A 22,062-nucleotide genomic window follows, 5' to 3' on the forward strand; every position below is an offset into this window, starting at 1 on the left:
TAGTGCAATAATTATGATAACCAACACAAATAGCACAACATGCAAAACACATTTAAAATATACCCAGCGTCTGATAAAAATGAATGAAAACAATATATATTTTTTGTTGCAGTTGGTGAGGGAAAAAATATGATGTTAAAGAATGGTTTCACAAACTATAGAGACCCTCGTCGGTCGACCTGCAGAAAGGATAAATCAAATGTAGGAATTCTAAATTGAAGGAATTTCAAACTGGGATCCAAGGTGATCTGTGGAAAAGTTTAGAGAAAAAAGTATATATTTTTTTTTACAAATAAATACATAAATTAATCAAATAAGATTAAATAACTAACCAAAATATTAAATAAACAAATAAACGTTTAGAGAAAAATAATAAAAATGACAATTTAAAAAAAACTATTAAAGAAAGAAAGAAACAAATAAATAAACCTAACAGTACTAAAGTTAGTAGAAAAAATGTTTATAACATAAACGCAAATACAAATAATATCGTAAAACTCTCCTCCGTAAAACTACATTTCCCAGAATGCACCTGTCTGTTTTCCACACAGACACGCCCCAAGTAGGAAGTGCTGAGTAGAGCAGCAGAAACTGTTAGCTGCTAGTTGAAGAGGTGATGTTTTGAACGCGGCTTCAAACGTAGGCGGATTTATTCTTCACTTATTCGTCTGATGTGTGAACGCAGCTATTTGGGATATTGTCATCCATTCCTTGTGCTGACGACGCTAAAAACAGCGGAATCATGGAGCACATCCGCACACCAAAGGTAGAATTGACTAAATACAAGAATTCTGCGAGGTCTGCCCTGGCATGGCAGAATCAGTCATGATTTCAAAGTCACAAACACTTGTTAAATGTCATTGGATGTATGTATCTATATACGTATCTAAACTATAACATGCTTTCACTATATAAATATGCCGCGTGGCTCTCATCTGTGTTTATGTTCGTGTTTATCTTCTGGCCTTATATGAGTCAAATGCAATTGAATCTAGTAACTTACTGGTGATCCATGTGGATTTTCTTTGCCTATGTGGCCATTTTGACAGATTTGGAAAGCTGTGCAGAACCGGATTGTCCTGAAAGATTTAGGCCTTGGATGCTGATTCTGCATTTTAATTTTGGAAATAAAAGAAATAGTAAATAAGGCTCCCAAAACTGCCTTTTTTTCTAACTATATGTTGTCTTTTTGTGGGGATAATGTACACACACACACACACATATATATTTTATATATATATATATATTTATAGTAACACTTTAGTTTAGGTACAAATCTCAATATTAACTAGTTGCTTATTAGCATGCATATTACTAGGATATTGGCTGTTTATTAGTACTTATAAAGCACATATTAATGCCTTATTCTGCATGACCATATTCTACTTATCTTAATCTTACCCAATACCTAAACTTAACAACTACCTTACTAAATAATAATAATACGCAGTAATTAGGAGCTTATTGAGGCAAAAGTCTTAATAGTTAGTTAAAAGTGGGAAATGGACCCTGAACTAAAGTGTGATCTATCTATCTATCTATCTATCTATCTATCTATCTATCTATCTATCTATCTATCTATCTATCTATCTATCTATCTATCTATCTATCTATCTCCTACATCATGTAGAATATATCCGATTATTGCTTGTTGATACATGAACTACTGTAAAAACAACTGTTTAAAGTTTATACACACTGGTGCTTTTGTCAATTTCCTCTTAAAAATCGTACCCGCTGTTTGTTTTGCGATGTCTGCAGATTTTATTGCAATCACAGGAAGTGTGTTGCTTAGCTGCAGGCCAGTTGCTGGGAAACAGAGCAAAATCTAATTGTAATATACAGTAGTTTCATCTATTGATGTCTGTGTTCAGTGTCTCAGCCGTATTTTTTTTTTTTTTTTACTAAACTGACTGCTTAATAATGTTTCCTGTCTTACTGTATGTGAAAAATATATCATTTATGATATGATTTCGGCCAATATGACATGCATTGCCAATTAGTGTGATGTTAACCTAATACAAAGCTATTTAACTGTAAAGAGTCTGTTGTACTGATGGTTTATCAGTTTGAAAATGATGCGATTTATGTATGCGACACACACATGAACACAAACTCTTTGCGTTTTCGTTTATGAAGTATTTTCGGTCATTTTATTATACTTTAAGCTACGAGCTGGCTCAGTTTAATAGATTTTTAAAATAAATTCCACTGGTTTTCCCTAAAATTATCAATACAGAAAATTTGAAAAACATCAGTGGATTCTGCTCGGTGCTGCGATTTATTTAGGATTTTGCCCATATTGCTAATGGTGGAAGATATATTTGGCTTGGCTCTTTTACAGTTAATCTTAATTAATTAAAAAAGTTATTTAAGTGTAACTGCGGCTTTCTTCCACAGGTAGAACAGGTGAAGCTGCTGGATCGCTTTAGCAACAAGTCCGTGACAGGAACCCTGCATCTGACCGCCACACATCTGATCTTTGTGGAGAGTAATTCAGCCAGTGCCCAGGAGATATGGGTATGAACAGCCACCCTTAACCGTCTCTAAATGATCTGTCATGATGTGATAAAGAATTCCTGTGTGACTGGCAGGGTATAGCTCGGATATACAGTTCCAATCTTTTTGTTTACAGGATAATAGTGAATTAGATCATGGGAATGAGGTTACTGGTTCTTCACGTTGGCGGTAGGCATTGTTGCTGTGGAAACCTGTCGGCTAAACCTGCCCTTAAGGCCAAGTGAATACGAGAGTGTAGGGGAGGCCAGGATAGGACATGAATACCAATGACCCACATAGCTCAAGACGTGATCTACCACATTTAGAGTCCACTAATCTGTCCTTCTCCGTGTGTGTGTGTGTCTATCGCAGATGAATAACCATATCTCACCATCTTCTCCAGACAGGAAGCAGGTCGGAGCAGGTGCTAGCACTGACAAACAGAGTTTATCATTATAATATACTCGAGAGGTTATTGCTACTATGCTATTAGTTATCTAATTGATAGAACGTACTATTTTTGCCTGGACGATGATAACACTTTTGAAACAATCCCATAGACTTACCTTCAAGGCTTGGTGTTTTTTTTTTGGGGGGAGCCAGTAGCTAAGTAACCAACCACCCTTAACAACCTAGTAACTGCTTATCAACACCCTAAGCACCCAGAGTACCCAAGCAATTTAATTTAAAATGTATTTAGTTTTTTTAAATGTAAATATATATATATACAGTCAAACCAAAATATGACAAGAACTCGAGTTAAATTGACAAGACAAATTCATCTTGATAATGTCAGTTAACTTTGATTGAAAGGTCTGTAATGGATTACAATCAACCAATCAGCTGTCAGCTGTTCAATTTAAGTACACAATTATATAATACCAATTGAGGTCAACCAATGACCAAGTAATGCTTAATTTTGTTCAGTCTGGGGTGTAAAAGGTCGCATTAGCAATTAAAGAAAAAACACTTAAGCAAAACATGGTCAGGTCAAAGTGTCTGAATAATTTTGGTCCCAAATTTTTATCAATTTTACTGGTAGCCCACTGTATGAAGAATTTGTGGGTAGAATATGTCACAGTTTACTTTATTTTGCTATCCTCACTTACATAAATGAACTATAGTGTCCTGCACCCACTAGTAAAAAATTATATCTGGTGTCTGAATAATCTTTGGTTTAACTATAAATATATATATTCATTAATTATAGCAATGAATTATGTTAGTACATATTATGAATTAGCCATTTAAAATAAAGTGAGACCTTTTTTTCAAAGAAATAAATACTATTATTCTGCAAGGGCGCATTAAAGGGTTAGTTCACCCAAAAATGAAAATTCTGTCATTAATTACTTACCCTCATGCCGTTCGACACCCGTAAGACCTCCGTTGATCTTCGGAACAGAAATGAAGATATTTTAGTTGAAATCTGATGGCTCTGAAAGGCCTCCATTGGCACAATGGCACTGTACACTCTCAAGACCCTTAAAAGGTACTAAAGACGTCGTTACAATGTCCATCTCACTACAGTGGTTCTAAAATAACTTTATGAATCGGCGAGAATAGTTTTTGTGCGCAAAAAAACCCTAAATAACGACTTACATAGTGATGACGATTTCAAAACAAGGCATCATGAAGCTTCAAAGCGTTATGAATCAGCGAGTCGAATCAGCGGTTTGAATCGCCAAATTTCAGCAGTTTGGCGGTTTGACACGCGATCCGAATCATCATTCGGCTCACTGATTCATAACGCTTCGAAGCTTCATGATGCCTTGTTTTGAAATCGTCATCACTATGTAAGTCGTTATTTAGGGTTTTTTTGCGCACAAAAACTATTATCGTCACTCCATAAAGTTATTGTAGAACCACTGTAGTGAGATGGACTTTGTAACGACGTCTTTAGTACCTTTTAAGGGTCTTGAGAGTGTAAAGTGCCATTGTGCCAATGGAGGCCTTTCAGAGCCATCAGATTTCAACTAAAATATCTTCATTTCTGTTCCGAAGATCAACGGAGGTCTTACGGGTGTCGAACGACATGAGGGTAAGTAATTAATGACAGAATTTTCATTTTTGGGTGAACTAACCCTTTAAATTATCTTGTTTCTGCCACAGAATAAAAAAAAAAGACTTTGTTATAAAGTCAGATTTGCAAGATACAAACTCGCAATTGTGAGATAAAAAACCTTTTAAATAGTTTTAACCCGTAAACAAGCTTCCATATTAAATTGATCAAAAGTGACAATAAAAAAAACGTCTTACAAAAATGTATTAGGGTTTCCACAAAAATATTAAGCAGCACAACTGTTTGACATTAATAATAAGAAATGTTTCTTGAGCACCAAATCAGTATGTTAGAATGAATTCTGAAGAATCATGTGACACTGAAGACTGAAGTAATGATGGTGATATTTCTGAAATCTCTTGATCGAATAATACAGACAATTTTTTTTTTCAGAAAACTACAGTGCAAAATAAAAATGTGGTTATTTACACAATTCGGTATATATTCAACATATTCAATATATTATATATTGAATTCTGTTATACTAGCAGTTTTAGCCTGTTTTTACAGGGGCATCCTTGATCTTATTTAAGTTCACGAGCAGAGGAGATCTGGCCTCGGGAGCACATTTTTTGAGACTTTGTTACAGCACTTTCTAAAAACTATCTGACTGGTGGGAGTAACAGATGTTCACATGACAGTCTTGAACCCAACTGAAATAAATTTTGCATCTTCACGTGATGCTTCTTCACTCTCAGGACTATCTTGCACAAAACGTCTCTCTGTCTGCCTGTAGTACTGCCTTCTGTTCCTTATGCATTATGCATTACATAACACACTTCAGTGATCAATGACAACAGCACCCTGAGTCACGATGCAAATGGAAATGCAGATACATGCGCATTTTAATAACACTCCAGATTTTGACCTTCGGAAAGTGCTGTGTAGTTAGTTGAAAATGGTAATCGTGTATGTGTGTGTGTAGTGATTTCGCCTTGTTGTGGTCTTGCACATTACATTCATCTTAAAGATAGAGGAACAGCAGAAGAGGAAGGAAGAATAAAATGGAGATTTCAGTAGTTCATCACATTAACATGTACCCTGGTGTTTGACAACCACAAATACTTTCGGTAACACTTCATTATACAGTGCAATTGTTGCATGTAGTTACTATAATAATAACTATAAATTATGCATGATTACATGCAACTAACCGTAAACCAAACCAAACCCTAATCCTTAACCCTATTTAGGATTAATCCCTAATTTAGGATTAAATCCGAAACCCCTAAAATATTACTCAGTTCTTAAATGTATGATTACAGTGTATCAAAGACACCGTAAAATAAAGTGTAACCATACTTTCTCGTTTTAAACAATGTATATATTCATTGTTTCATTTTTGTAAAATGTTTCAGTTTTGTAAAATGCTTTTGCTCAATATATCGATAATATATTGGTCAAAAAAAAAAAAAATATATATATATATATATATATATATATATATATATATATATATCAGCTGTTTTTTAATTTAAAAAGATTATCGGTATCAAACAATATTGTATATCATAATTGTGTACTACAGTCAAACCAAAAATTACTCAGACACCAGATATAATGTTTTACTAGTGGGTGTAGGACACTATAGTTCATTTATGTAAGTGAGGATAGCAAAATAAAGTAAACTGTGACATATTATACACTACCAGTAAAATTTATTAAAAAGTTGGGACCAAAATTATTCAGACACTTTGACCTGACCATGTTTTGCTTAAGTGTTTTTTCTTTAATTGCTAATGCGACCTTTTACACCACAGACTGAACTAAATGAAGCATTGCTTGGTCATTGGTTGACCTCAATTGGTATTATCTAATTGTGTACTTATTTAACAGCTGATTGGTTGATTGTAATCCATTACATACCTTTCTATCAAAGTTATCAGTTATGAATTTGTTCTGACACAGATTAACTCTGAGTTCTTGTCATATTTTATTACCATTTTCTAAACTATAGTGAATAAACTGGGATAATATGAAAAAGGGTGTCTGAATAAATTTTGGTTTGACTGTATATTAGATTGCCTTTGCCATTATCTAACACTCGAATTTAATCTTTAAAAACAGTAATAATGTAATTACACTGTTTAATGTAGTTTTTAGTAAATCTCTACATTTTTCATATTTTGATATTGTATGCATTTTATTAGTTGTCAGCCATATCTTGAAAAAAATTATCGGGCAAAATAATATCGGACAGAATTATCAATACATTCCTGCTTTACATGAAAAGTGCTGTAATTAATGCAATGACATTTAATAATTTTTCTAAATGTTGCTTAACTGTCCAAATCCTTTCACTATAGTTGAATTTTGTAGATGCATTTTGCATGTATTGATATGTTGAAGTGCTCCTGGGAAGTTTGTATTTAACAGTTTGGAAGTCGTGTTTACGACGTCAGGTACATTCTTCTTTATGAACTAAAGAACCTTCTTCTTTATTAACTACACAAAATATACAGCAAGGTTTTTAAACTCTACTTCTAGAAAATAAAGAACAAAGAATGGGAATCAGGTGTGTTTTGCTTTTTTATGTTTTTAATGAACTTAATAAGCCACTATAAACTTACATATAAGATGTTATTATATTTTGTGCAATTAGCTTATTTTGTTGTGAATAAAAAGGCCTGAAAATGTCACTTCTAAATACCTATAAGTGTAGTTGTATTCCGCCACATTTCTCACTGACATGCTTAAAAACAATCCAGAGCTTCTTACTCCTATTTATGATTTTGTGGTGGCGTTCATGTGCTTTCAACTCATAAATACAATCTTTCTGACATGATTTGAACCTTATGTGTTTGTGTGTTCAGATCCTGCATCATCACATCGCCTCTGTGGAGAAACTGTCCCTCACAACCAGTGGCTGCCCGCTCCTCATTCAGTGCCGGAATTTCCGTGTTGTTCACTTTGTGATTCCTAGAGAGCGTGACTGCCATGACATCTACAGCTCTCTGCTCAGGCTACTGAGACCAGGTGGGAAAACTCACATGTCGGCCCTCATTAAAAATAAATAGACTGCATAAGTTTCCTGAAAGTCACATAGGAGACCATTAAGTCTTGGCCACCCTCTGTTCTGTGACTGGACGACAGATATTGTGGTCATGCTTGAGGTCAGGGACATGTGCGCATCAGTATGAACTCCAGATGGTCGCCTGAACAGTATGACTTTCATTTTCACCTTTTAAAAAGTTATTGATTCTTTTATTTTGTACTTCAGTGTCCTATGATGAGCTGTACGCATTCTCCTACAACCCAAAGCAGAATGACCAACAGAGAGAGGAGGGGTGGCAACTCATAGACCTCGCAGCTGAATTTGAACGGATGGGTGTGCCATGTGACCAGTGGCAAATGACAGATGTTAACAGGGAGTACAAGGTTTGATGTGAGGGTTCATTTGTGAAACATGCTCAATGTCACTTTCTCTTTCTTTGGACCAGCATTGTTGAATCTAATTCAGGACCTATACTTAGGTCTCATGAGGCTGTCAAGCCACCTAAAATAGAGTGTAGTGTCCCTCATGACTAGTATTAGTGTAATGTAGTTAAAATAAAACTAGGTTTTAGTCCGATAAACAAACCCCAGGGCAAGCCAATATGAGTTAGTGGTGTTTTATTTGTGAATGAATCTGACATGCTTTGGTCGTGAATATATTAACAAATCATTTGAGTGAATGGTTTAGTGATTCATTCATAGTACTGTAAGGGGTAACAGTTTAGGACCCAAGACCAGTTATGAAAAATGAAGACCAAAAGTCAGGACTGCAATTAATTAAATAGAAATTTACTGAAGAATAGTTTGCCGTTTCATCAGCAGAAGCCAGCTTCAAGTCTCACAAGAAGTTCGTAGGCCGCGCTCCCTCTCTACCAGCCTATCGTACATACAATTTCTCAACACTTATACTGTTTTCAAGGTCTAGCTACGTCATTAGATGATTCTGATTGGCTCAGAGAAAATGAACAGTCATGGTAAATTTCCACACATTGTCAGTTAATCAGGTTCACTTGTCCATAGATCACTTGTTGACGCTTTCACCCCGGAATTAGGCACGTAGTGACCTTCCAGATCTGGAGCAGGCGCCAGCTTGCCCAGAACAACAAGTCCACCCATCTCTTAGGATGCCCGTAATCCTCCTCAAATACTGATCTGTAACACAGAATATTACGCACATACACAGAGACACCGTCTTTCCAAGGTTGGAGTTGGTGAGTTCCAGCTCTAACCAGAATGCTCCCCAAAACATACTGATAATAATATGCTTTCTCTCAGTGAGAGGTACAGACAAAAGTACAGGCAATATTCATACAATTCTTTAGCGTTTCAGTAAAAGGAAATATGGAATCAAATATAATATAAAAATGAAAGACCGATCCATACTTCATCTCTGGAAGCCGGGTTCAGTAAGCAAGCCCTGTTACTGCACTCCTGTCAGGTTGTTAAGGGTGTGTGATGCCTCCAAAATCCAAACACATAAATGAAATCAAGTGTTTTGTGACACATCACACATCCCTAGGACAGACCCTCAGTCACCACTCAGAGACCAAATACAAACTTTTGAAAACATAAAGGAAGAAACAAACAATCAGTTGTTCTCTTGATTAAGCAATATAATAACTGGAAAGAATCATTTAAAATCATTATAATAATATAGGAGGATAAATATTGATTAAGGCTTTGATTATTAATTTAATTTGAATATATATATATATATATATATATATATATATATATATATATATATATATATATATATATATATATATATATATATATATATATATATATATATATATATATATATATATATATATATATATATATATATATATATATATATATATATATATATATATAATATGTAAATTGAAGCGGCAGTGGATTTCAGAATCCAACCTTTCAGTACAAAAAGACTTGAGAGACTTGATAAAACAAAATAAATTAAAGCTAAACAGAAATATAGCAAAACCCCAAAACGAATAAACTGACAAAAGTGCAAACAAAATGACTAAAACGTTAACTGAAATTATAAAAAATTAAAAATAAAATATTAAAATTAAAAATATTAATAAATATTATATTATAATAGTATATAAATAATACTTAAATAACACTTTCAAAAGAGTTCTTATAAATGCTGGACATTTAAAAATATATATTTTTTAATTATAACATTAACATATAACATAACTAAATAAGCATTTAACTCTTTCCCGCTAGCGTTTTTTCCCAGCATTTTTGGTCGTTTTCACAAATATTTCATGGCCCCCAGAATATTTTGTTGAATGAATATCTGAACATGGATATGTGACCCTGGACCACAAAATCGGTCATAAGTAGCACGGGCATATTTGTGGCAATATTAGCCAACAATACGGGTCAAATTTATCGATTTTTCTTTTATGCCAAAATCATTAGGATATTAAGTAAACATCATGTTCCATTGAGATATTTTGTAAATTTCCTACCATAAATATATATATTAAAAAATATATTATTAGTAGTAATATGCATTCCTGTGTTTTATTCTGGACATATTGTACTCGTTCAGGAGATGCGTAATAGCGCCCCTACCTTATAACAGTGATAACACGGAAAGGCATAATATCTTGTCAATGGTAGGGAAGCGTTTCTGATAAAAAAAACGGGATAACTTGTCAATGGCGGGAAAAGATTTAAGCATAAGTCTTTAGATCAAGAGAAACCTAAATTCAAGGAATTGTGTCCATAATTTTGACTAGTAATTGACTGTAAATTCTGTGCTTAGGTGTGTGAGACATATCCAAGAGACTTATACGTACCCATCACGGCCAGTAAACCCATCATAGTCGGAAGCTCCAAGTTCAGAAGCAAAGGCCGTTTTCCTGTTCTTACATACTTCTACCAGGAGAAGAAGGTAAGAATGGTTTATTATGTCTCTACTAATTAGAAAAGGAAGTCAGTGGTTGAAATGAAGAATGTTAGCCCATTTGTTAATCGTTAGGATTAATGAAAATAGTCTCTGTTCACATTGTAACGACCGTGCTTCTGGTGTGTGTGTGGTGTTAGATTAGAGGAATGAGATGGTAAACAGGTAATGGCTTGTCAGCACACAGAGGCTGATGATGTTAAACAGTAGATTTACTGGCAAATCAGGGCTGTATGCCAGCGGCTTCTTCACAGCATCTGCACTGGCGTTGTTAACTGTGTCATTTCTTATTTACTCTGCTTTTGTATTGTACTGTGTAGTGAACATTTATATTTGTTTGTGTCATGTCTCCAGGCGGCAGTGTGTCGGTGCAGTCAGCCTCTCTCTGGCTTCAGTGCTCGCTGTTTGGAAGACGAGCACATGCTTCAGGCCATCAGCAAGGCCAATCACAACAGCCGATATATATACGTGATGGACACACGGCCTAAGGTAGAATGAGTTTTATTGTGTTCTTCTAGCCAGTTCATTGATCATTACCAGTTCCTTAAGCACTGTTTGTGTTTTTTGTAGTTAAACGCATTGGCGAATCGTGCAGCAGGGAAAGGCTATGAGAATGAAGACAACTACTCTAATATCCGCTTCCAGTTCGTGGGCATTGAGAACATCCATGTGATGAGGGGAAGTTTGCAGAAGCTTCTGGAAGGTATGAGACGCTGAAGTACGAGATTTTGGTTCATTCTCATCTCATTTTATGGATCGTCAACATCTCTATTTTTTGCATCTTTAATAGTGGTGGGAACGCGCTCCCTATCAATGCCTGATTACCTAGTCGGACTGGAAAACAGTGGATGGTTGCGTCATATCAAAGCCATAATGGATGCAGCAATATTCCTTGCCAAGGTAAACATCTTTGTATGTGGTATTATGCTGCTGATTCTTTAGTATTATTCAGTAGGGCTGTCCGCGACTAAAGATTATTCTAGTTGACTAGTAGTCGTTCATTTAATCTATTAGTCGATTAATCGCATGTTTATATTTATTTAATTACTGAAATGTATACTAAACCACAATGAACACATAAGTGCACAGATAAAGCTTGTCACAAAAGTAATGATTATGAATGTGTCTGGAAAAAATAGCAAGGGGACATTTTAATTTACTATTAATAAACTAGTGTTTTCTGAGTCCGTGTCAGCTGAAAAGAAGTTCACGATGCTGATCATTTTGTTCATTTTAAAGGAGACATTTCAAGCTTTCTGTAGATATATTTCTCATGTCTGTGAGGCAAGTAGCATATGCCCAGTTTCGGTTCATTTTTGTGACTCGCTGCTGTTCAGGGAGACCGAGATGGCAGAAAGCGCATCCTGTTTGCTATCTTTATTTTACAAAAGCACAATGTTTTGCTGTTATTGTGAGTTTACACAAATAAAAGTAGAGTAAGTAATTAGAGTAAAATTTGTCAGAATTGCCTATTTTAAGTTTAAATTTCCGCTGTTATCAGGGGGAAAAAAATGCAAATAATCACGCTTCATGTCATGGAATAAGTGCGCACAAACACTTGGATATGTGTGTAATAGGGATGTCATGGTACCAAAATTCCAGTAGTCGGTACCAATACCATAAAAATGTTTCGGTACCACAGCTAAATGTTTTTTTTTTTTAACTATTTAAAAAAAAAAGTTTTATTAAGTGTATTATTTATGATGATAATCATTATAAGTAAATAATACATAAACATTTAAAGACTGTCTGCTGTTTAAAAGTAAACATTGTTTATAAAAAAGATCAAGTGAAAAATAATCAACCATCTAGGCATAGGCATAATTATTATTATTAGTTGAGGCGTATTATTATTACATAGAGATGTAGCTAAATCTACTGTAGGCGACTGTCAATTTAAAAAAAATTAAACCAAACTTTTATTTTGACGTGAACACCTTTGAGTGTTCATGATATGACAGTTTTCTCAAATGAAATGGTACATTTGCATGAAGTGACGGTTTATCCTCATATAGTGACCATCATGGTGACCATAGTGACACACGGCAGAGACTACAAAGACAGCGAGCGAGTGTCATGCGCGTGTGTATGTGCGCGTGCACGCCCGCGCATCTGCGCCCGTCATTCAAACAGACGCAGAACATGCAGGAGTAATATTAAAATGCTATTTTGCAGTTTAATATTCACAGACACTAGTATATATTCAGCTACAGTCTGGAGCCCTGCGCTTAGATAAACACGGAAGCCACTGAACGCAGCTGCGGGTACCGAATATACTCAGGAGTCGGTGCTACAGAAATGCTGGTATCGTCACATTTTTATAATTTCAGTACTGACTTGGTACCGAAGTACCGGTACTTGTGACATCCCTAGTGCCTAATAATGGTGCACATTTATCTAGGTTTACGTTAGGGCTGCACGATAAATCGCAATTTACATGAAATCACGCTTCACGCGATTATGAAATCGCAAAGGCTCCAAGTATTTTTTATGCGTAGTTTGTCAGTGCAGGACTGCTCTGTGAACAGTAGTAAATGCTGCTCCACCTGAAATCACTGCGAGTTTCAGAGTCGCTTATAACATGCATTTGAAAAAGCAACACACGTCAAACATTTTTCCAAACATGAGATGCGTTTAGTCATGTTTAATCAATCAAAGCACTTCAGTCCTCTGTTTATTCAGCTCACCTATAGTATGATATTCATAGGGATTTCCTGGAATGACATGTGCTGTTGTACTTCTGCGGCACGTATTTGGAGTACTTTGTGCGAGAGCTCTGGCTTGCAGATGGAGCAGCATTTACTACTGATCAAGCCGTGCTTCACTGAGAAGCTGCGCATTAAATAATCGCTGCCTTTGCCAAATCGCGTGCGGTTTAATTGCGATTTATCGTGCAGCCCTAGTTAACGTTCGAGCGAGGAGCCATGTAAAGTTGCTGCTACTTGCATGTTTCAAATGATAAGCCATATTTGAGGTCGATGGATGATAGGCAAACATTTGGATTTTCTGCCTGACACACTGTAAGGCAAGGCAAGGCAAGTTTATTTATATAGCACATTTCATACACAATGGTAATTCAAAGTGCTTTACATAGAAAATGTATTAAAATAGTGATAACATATGCATAAGAAATAAAAATACCATGTATAAGAATTTTGGTCGACTAACGTTTAGTCGACTACTGGGAATAATCTAGTTTAGTAGTTTTCATTAACAACAACACTGGTATGAATTTCTCATAAATGTTTTTGTTATACCAGGCTGTGACTGTGGAGGGCGCTAGTGTCCTAGTGCACTGTTCTGATGGATGGGATCGGACGGCTCAGGTCTGCGCTCTAGGCTCTCTATTGATGGATCCGTACTATCGCACCATTAAAGGTTTCATGGTAGGAGCCTTTCGTGTGTTCAAGCTGACATTGTTGTTCGTCTCTTTCCACCACCTAATATATCTTCCTCTTGTTCTCAGGTACTTATTGAAAAAGACTGGATTTCCTTTGGACATAAGTTTGCAGACAGGTTAGCGTGATTCTCTGTTTGGTTCTCGACTCTAGTTGCTTGAAGAGTCTGAAATAACCTTGCCTTGCGTTTCCCCGCAGGTGCGATCAATTGTACACCGACCCTAAAGAGGTGTCGCCCATATTCACGCAGTTCCTGGAGTGCGTATGGCAGCTGACTGAACAGTTTCCCCAGGCTTTCGAGTTCAGTGATTGGTTCCTCATTCAGATCCACGAGCACATCCATTCCTGCCAGTTTGGCAACTTCCTGGGCAACAGCCAACGGCAGAGGGAGGACCTTCAGTGAGTAAAACTAACCTGAATTCGCTTCCTTCCCATCATCTCAAAGCCCTTAATTCATTTGTATATCATTACAGGTTGAAGGAGAGGACATATTCATTATGGGCTCACCTGTTGAGTGAAAAGCAGCTCTACTTGAACCCCCTGTACAGCCTGAGCTTTGCAGAATCACACCCAGTTTTAGAACCATCCACCCAAGCCTACCACTTCAAGTACAAATGACTAACCACTTCTCTTTATGAAAGACTCCACCTTTATTTAGACACTGCAACGATTTAATCAGTAACTGGTTTGTTTTGCAGATTCTGGAGAAACATGTACCATCAGTATGACCGTTCCATGCACCCTCGGCAGTCCATTCTCAAACACGTCCTCACCTTGAAAGAAAGCAACCGAGAGCTTGAGGCCACAGTGCAAGCCCTGAAGACTGTAAGTTCATCTCAGGAATTTGGTTACCAGATAAAAATGAAGCCTTGAAAGCTCACTTCCCATGAAAAAGAATTATTTCGTGGATTTGTGTGTTGCAATACCGCTAGATTTCCTCTGAGGGATCAAAAGACGTTAGTCAGAACAAAATGAGGCTGGGAAGGAGTGAAGTACAGTTTGCTCAATATGTCATACTGTCTTAACATCCTATAGGATGTATAATACGGTCAGACTTTACTTTCTGGAGTTCTGCGTCCACTGGATAGTTTTTGGACTTTTTTCAGTCTTGTCAGAGAACGATCGACATGTTGAAATCTAGTATTTATCTCTTTACATAAATACTATTTTCTACTTAAAACTATTATTTCGTTATTTTTACTAACCCAAATAATGACTCATCCGCTAGGTTACACGTGAGGGGGAAAAAAATAGGTTCCTTCCACTTAAGAGTTGAGCTCTTTTTATTTTAATAGCCTAAATCTCTTTACAAAAATATTATTTTCTATTCTAAAAAAATGACTTCGTTATTTTGCTAACCCAGTGTTTTGCATGTGAATGCTGTTTCACGTGAATATTACCACAGGAGTGAAGCACAAAGCTTTAGCCTAGAAAGGAAATAATGATCAGATAGCACTTTTTCATTCTGTTTTTCAATCTGGATCTGGTCACTCGATTTTCCGTGATTTTTAACAAAAGGCCTAGTCCATTTTATCCCAATGGACATGGAAATCTAGTTTCCTTTCCCAAATCTTCACTCACGTCGCCATTTTCGCAGGGGATTATAAACGTTTCTTCCTTTCGTTTGCTTATAATTAAGTCTATTATAACTATTCACATCCTTTACTGTGGTAAAGTATAAAAAACACTGTAGGACGAATACCTTTTTACTTCAAACTTTATTTAACACAGTTTGTTCTTGTTATTAAACTTGGTAATGCGCGTCAAGTTTGGTTTATTTGAATAGCGCATTTCACACACACGCTGCGGTGATTTTAGTTTCGTTTTCTCTGGGTGTGAATAGTCAAACATTGCCTAAATGTCTTGACCTTGTGGAAGATAAAATCCGCTCTTCATACCTTTTACAACAAGTGTTGCCTTGCAACATCAGGAGAAAACACAAAGATATATTTGAAAGGTGTCTATCCAGCTTGTGTCCCATTCCTCTTAAAGCGCAGAACGGTAATGAAGCATCTTTGCGGGGAAATAGTATGAATCAAATATTTTTCTTACTAATATTAAATTTTCTTATATTCTTTAGGTAACCATTATTTACTGAAAATCGTTTAAATGTTTTATAGGCTGTGTTGTTTCACTGACGGAAGTGCTAAAATAAACACTCATGCTTATGGATGTTTCAGCCTCAAATGATTTCAAAATGTAGGCTATACATATATCTGACTACAGTATTTAAAATAGCATATGCATTAGTTACATTCTCAAATTAATTTACAGAGCAATCCCTGCTAAGTTTTTATAAGAGGATAAGTGTGCGTCGCACTCACAACAGACTCGCAACGGGGGCGTGGCATCACGATGGTGGCGCTCCATCGTGATGTCGGTCAGCCACATCGTCCATCGGCACAACCCTATTAACAATAATTAGTAATTGTTATGAATTGTTAAAATAATTGCTATTATAAAATGTTTAATTATAATGTATAATTTATTATTACAGCACCAATAATTTAATTATATAAGATAACACATTTTTGTATTAATAATAATATTTAAAATTAACAATGTTATTATTATAAAAGTAATTGTAATAATGTTATTTTTATTTTTTATTGTTATTATTACAGCAACAATAATAACAATAATTATAATAAATAAATATTTGTATTAATTAATTAAAGTCTTGTACTGTTTATTGTTATATAATTATAATGTTTAATTTATTATTACAGCAACAATAATTATAATAGATAATAACATATTTTTTTATTAATAATAATATGTTAAATTAATAAAATATAATATAAATAATGTTATTATTATAAAAGTAATAATAAAGTTGTAATTTCTATTTTTTTTTTTTTCATTCTTATTACAGCAACAATAATTACATAATAAGTAGGGATGCACCGAATCCAGGATTCGGGTTCGGATTCGGACGAATATTGGGCTTTTTGACGGGGTTCGGTTTCTGCCGAACCTCAGAATATTTTTCCACCGAACCCTAGGCTTGCACTATGCGCGCCCCGCTGGTCGAACGTAATGATGCCGCTGTTGAAAGTGAAAATGGAACTCATGAACAGAAAACGAGGCAGTACTTTAAGTCAAAAGAAGGCGATTCAAGTCGAGCTACATGTTCGATTTGCAATGCCAATTTGTCTCGTAATGACAAGGACCCTAAACAACAGCCGCTGTTAAAACATTTGCGTATGAAACATCCGATAGAATACGAGTTGTGCATGAAGCAATCTACAGACAGCAGCCAAAATGTATTTTATTTTACCGTGCAAACAGCCGCATATAGATTAAATAAAATATAAATAAAAATAATAAAATACATAGGCCTACACTAAATATTTTTCACTTAAATAATTACCAAATTAAGATGACAAAACGAAAATACACTGAATCCGTAAGCTTTGAAGAACCGGAATTGTTTTTTTTTTTTTTTTAAATAAAAATAGAAGGCCTAGGCTACCTCAATCCACACCTTTTTTGTTTGTTTGTTTGTTTTTTAAGTAACATGTCTAAGTGATGTGGGTTAGTCTGGAGCGCAGCCTGTTGACAGTTAAACCCGCGGCAGAAAACAACCTCAATCCTTCTGCCTTCGCGCCTCCTACGCTCTCCGTTGTGTTGTTCTGTGAAACGACAGTGGATGACTCGGGGTAATTTTTCTAACCATCAGGAAACAGCGGCGAGAAGAACATACGCAACAATGTTTACTTTAGTAAACTTGACCGAAACCACACTATTAAAAGCATTAAACAAGGCTTCAGATGGCACTGATGTCCCGGGAATACAGAGAGAACGCCTCGCTAGAGTGGCCAGCCTCTGGAAGCACCGTTCATTTGCTTTCCTCCAGTCAGAGCTTGTACAACTGCTGTATTTTTCTGTCGAAATGGTCACAAACAGTAAGCTTTTCCATTGCTTCATTTTGCGAGATATAACAAATAACGCTATACGCATATTTTTCTTAACCATGCATCAAAAAATAAACAAACAAAAAAGCGTTAAAAACATTTAAACCGTTTAACTGATGGTATTAATCGGTCAAAGTTCTTACTTTCGGTTAACGGTTAAATAGTCAATAGCAACCCTACACTGCTGTGGACATTGTTTACTTCATTAATGTGTTTACTGTGAAAATGGACTGAGGATGGGAGAAGGATTCGGTATTCGGTTTCGGATGAATCTTAACCAGTGGATTCGATGCATCCCTAATAATAAGTATAATAAATAATTAAATGTTGTATTAATAATCATATATATATAAAATGAATAATATATAATATAAATAATGTTATTATTATAAAAGTAGTACTAATAATCTTGTAATTTCAAAAATTTGATTTTTTTTAATTAAAATTTTAATTAACATGAATAATTCTGCAAATAATATTTTAATACAATAATTTGCTTTTTATTTCCAAAGAAACAAAAATCATCAAAGCTGTTGTCTTTGCATTTTTGAGCGACTCATTTTGCTTTTGGTATGAACAAGATTGCAGGTCTATAAAGTAATCTTGCACCTTTCATCGCTCTATCCTCATTGCTTCAATTGATAGCCCCTATTTGTTTCCTTCATTCATCTGAAATCACACATGCTCTCCTGTGTCTCTTTGTGTTTCCACAGAAGCTGCAGAAATTTGGGGTGAGCACGTCTCCACTGAAGCCCAAAACACCCCCAACAGAGCGCAGTCTCCCTCCCCGACCTCAGTCCCTTATCCTGGGAGCTCCTCTTCTCAGTCGGAAGGAAGTACAGCAGGAGGAAGACGAGGAGTTTGGAGAGGAGGCGAGAGAGGATCTCCCGGCCAGTACTGGAGGAGAACGGACTGTAGAGGGCAGTAGTGCCACAGAGAATGGTTACGGAGAGTTGCCAGGATCCTTCGGTTCCAAAAATGAGCCGGCCTTGGTCACCTTGGAGTTTGGAGTGGCCAGAATGACCTGCTAAGGACACTTGAGGACTTGATTTTTGAGAATTAAGGAATTGAGCAGGATTGGAAAAAAAATACTATTTGTATATTCTGTAATGAGAAACATGAAGTATGTGCGTGCGTGCGTGCGTGTGTGTGTGTGTGTGTGTGTGTGCGTGTGTGCGTGAGCGCCCGTGTGTGTGCATTTGTTTACTCTATGTGATGGCACTGCACTCATGTACGATAGGCAAAGAGATAAACGGAAGAAGGAATCCAGAAGTGGATCCCTTAATAAAGTCATTGTTATATCTGTTAATTCAAATCTGTCATCATCTACATTTAAAAAAAAAAGCTTGTTTTTTTTGTTTGCTCATTTTTTAAAGGATGTCAATAGCACTAAAAGAAAAGATTAAACAAAGAGCCGAAGGACTTGTGACTTTTTTTCATGTGTTCAGACTCAAAACTTCATTCGTTCCATGTCACTCACTGTTATCTTGAAGGGTGAAAAGATTGATGCTGTTCAGAATGAAGGATGACTACAGAGATGCCCTACACACAAGTGTGCCATGTGCAGTCTGGTCGATTGTGGGGGGCTAGTTAGGAACTCAAAAGGTTAATGTGATGTCGTAGAGCAGGTCAAAGGTCATATTTACTTATAGGTGATTATATGAGAATACAATAAATCATTATGGCTACTAATCTGAATGAATCTGCTGCAATCTGTCATTGTCACAAAAAAAGCAATTGCAGATATAAACTACCTCTACCTCTTATATGTAAAAATATATGTAATAATTGCGATTGTTTAATGCTTAGGTTTATCAAGGCTCCATTTATTTGATCAAATATACAGTAAAAAGGGTAATATTCTGAAATATTAACTGTTTACCATTTGAATATAAAAAGCTGAATTTTCAGCATCATTACTCCAGTCTTCAGTGTCACATGATCCTTCCGAAATTAAGCTGATTACAAAAGTGTTTTAATTTTCATATGCAGTCCAAGTCTCATTGAGTTTCTAACTTTGAGTTTCTAATGGTTGAGAGGCTGTCTGTATCCTACCACACTGCTGTAAGTACCCGTCCGTCATCCGTCTTGTGTTTGGAAACACATCATAAAAGTGATTATTGGGCCCAAACCCTCGGGACCAGTATTACTGACTGGAAGAGGATCACTAGGCGAAATGGGAATTAGCTCTAATCCCTGCAAACGTGGCCCTAGACGATAGTCTGCTGTATGTCTGTAAAGATCTGCGCACACAAAAGGCCAGTGTGAGTGTGAAATGTGTGTACACTCAAGTCTTTTGTCTTTCATCTAAGCATAAGTCACTGAACTTGATTTGATAAGTACAAAATCAATACAGAAGTAACAACAGTGTTTTCTGATTTGTGCATAGGCATAGCCTAAGTAAAATGTATCCATGTAATAAACACTTAGGTTAATCCAATCAATAGAATGATCTAATCACTTATTCTTCACTGTCTCTGTCAGTGTTTGGTGGTGATGGACCTGGATGTGATACTTGGTGATAATGATGTAAACAAACTTCAGGCAGGCCACTTCCCTTGATTTCCCCCCTCAATATCAAATTTATGACATAAGAGCTTTCTATATCAGTTTTTGCTCACATTCAGGTAATTATTGTAAGCTTTGTTGTAGCACCTTCTACCAGAGGTCAGAGCTGTGTCACGTGCCTCCGTAAGCCGTGTTTGTTTTGCAAATCTGAGCCCCGGTGACGGGACGCGTATGAAATGTATCCGCGGGTCAGGCTGTATTAATAATAAGACAAAGCCGCTCAACGCTAAGTACAGGAATGAGTGAGCGGGGCCGTTTAAAAATGTGCCGTAACCATGTTTTGCGATATTTCCGAACCCCTCAGAATTTCCTATGGCCGGGCTTTTAGAATGGCGTATGACGACGTTGTTGTTGTTGTTTTTTTGTCATAATTTATGGTGTGATCTTTTCAAGCAATGTTATTCACATTCCATATTTTGATAAAAAATACAAATCCTTTATTTTTTTTTAAAACACGCTAAGAAATTCCAGAGACATCCCATCCCTTACGAAAATTAACCATGGTTTTATTGTAGTAAAATGTAGTAACCGTGGTTTTTTGGCTAATTGAATACCATTTATATAACTACAGTTTTACCACAAATACCATGGTTAAACTGTGGTTAGAGAAGCAAAACCATGGTTAATTTGCGGTTACCATGGTTTTACTACAATAACCATGGTTTTTTGGTTTTATTTGTAGTGAAACCATGGTTTATTTTCGTAAGGGATAGCAATTTAAATTAGTCTCAGGTTGGCTACAAATCGACATCATCATGAACAGGGCAAACAATGGTACCCTAGTTGTCATCAAAAAAACAAACAAACAAAAAACAGATCACTATAATTTATTTTGATGTATAATGCCTTTTGGGATTTATGGAATCCAATAAATATCTCGCAATGCAACTTTGTCTTACAGTTGTGACTTTATTTCATTTAATTATTTGTGACTTAATATCTCACGATGTGATTTCTTATTTTAAACCATCTTGCTATTTTATTTTTTAACTCTGAAGTGGAAATGGGCTTCCATATAAACAGAACAGATCTATAGAAAGTAAAAATATCAACATATATGAATAAGGAATTTGACCTGCTTAGCTAAATAATATTTTTTTGTAATCTTTTTTAATTTTATTATTTTTTAATAATACATTTTTAGTTGTCTTGTGATAACTACAGTGAATTATGCTCCTGTAAGTCTCCTAAGTACACACAACACAGACGTTCTTGATTGATTTCAAGTTCATTAACCGTTAACTGGAATCAAACATTATGAAAATCATTTGGTTTCAGTATTTACAAAATAAACCCCGTTTTAAATAATTGCTTGTTCTAAATTCCCAAACCTTGGTAAATATTTTCTCAGAAACAATATTCACCCTGGTACGTGTCTGTGCCGCTCCCTCCTCATAAGCTATAATCAAATAAAGATGCTGCCTCGTTTACCTGTTAACACAATGAACATCTGTTGTTTCAGATGATGATGATGTATATCATCATCATCTGAAACCACAGATGACAACTGACATGACAACAATGTTTGAACAATTTCTTTTTCAATTGCATATGTTAAACTTGTCTATGGGAATGTTAAACACAGTTTGAGTTGGTTCATAATACTCTTTGTCCTATATGAGTGCCAACTTCAATATGCCTCAGTTCATGAGAAGATTTGCCTTTGGTTTAAAACACTGCCATTATTGATGTCCCTGATCCAGTCTGGCCTTG

The 22,062-nt window shown here is 35.7% G+C and overlaps 1 protein-coding gene across 1 annotated transcript; it reads left to right on the forward strand.

Annotated features, from left to right (window-relative positions):
• Positions 1 to 545: 545 nt before the first annotated feature.
• Positions 546 to 20,219, forward strand: mtmr6 (myotubularin related protein 6). Its single transcript, XM_079806020.1, has 14 exons — positions 546 to 766; positions 2,401 to 2,520; positions 7,375 to 7,537; positions 7,782 to 7,939; positions 10,326 to 10,454; positions 10,821 to 10,955; positions 11,037 to 11,169; positions 11,257 to 11,366; positions 13,727 to 13,852; positions 13,933 to 13,982; positions 14,063 to 14,263; positions 14,338 to 14,472; positions 14,563 to 14,689; positions 18,495 to 20,219. Exons 1-14 carry the CDS (start codon positions 743 to 745, stop codon positions 18,810 to 18,812), a joined length of 1,929 nt encoding a protein of 642 aa, XP_079662146.1. The 5' UTR covers positions 546 to 742; the 3' UTR covers positions 18,813 to 20,219.
• The last annotated feature ends 1,843 nt before the right edge of the window (positions 20,220 to 22,062 follow it).

This window comes from Gobio gobio (genome assembly GCF_949357685.1).
Source record: "Gobio gobio genome assembly, chromosome: 23".
In the NCBI taxonomy this organism is placed as follows: Eukaryota; Metazoa; Chordata; class Actinopteri; order Cypriniformes; family Gobionidae; genus Gobio; species Gobio gobio.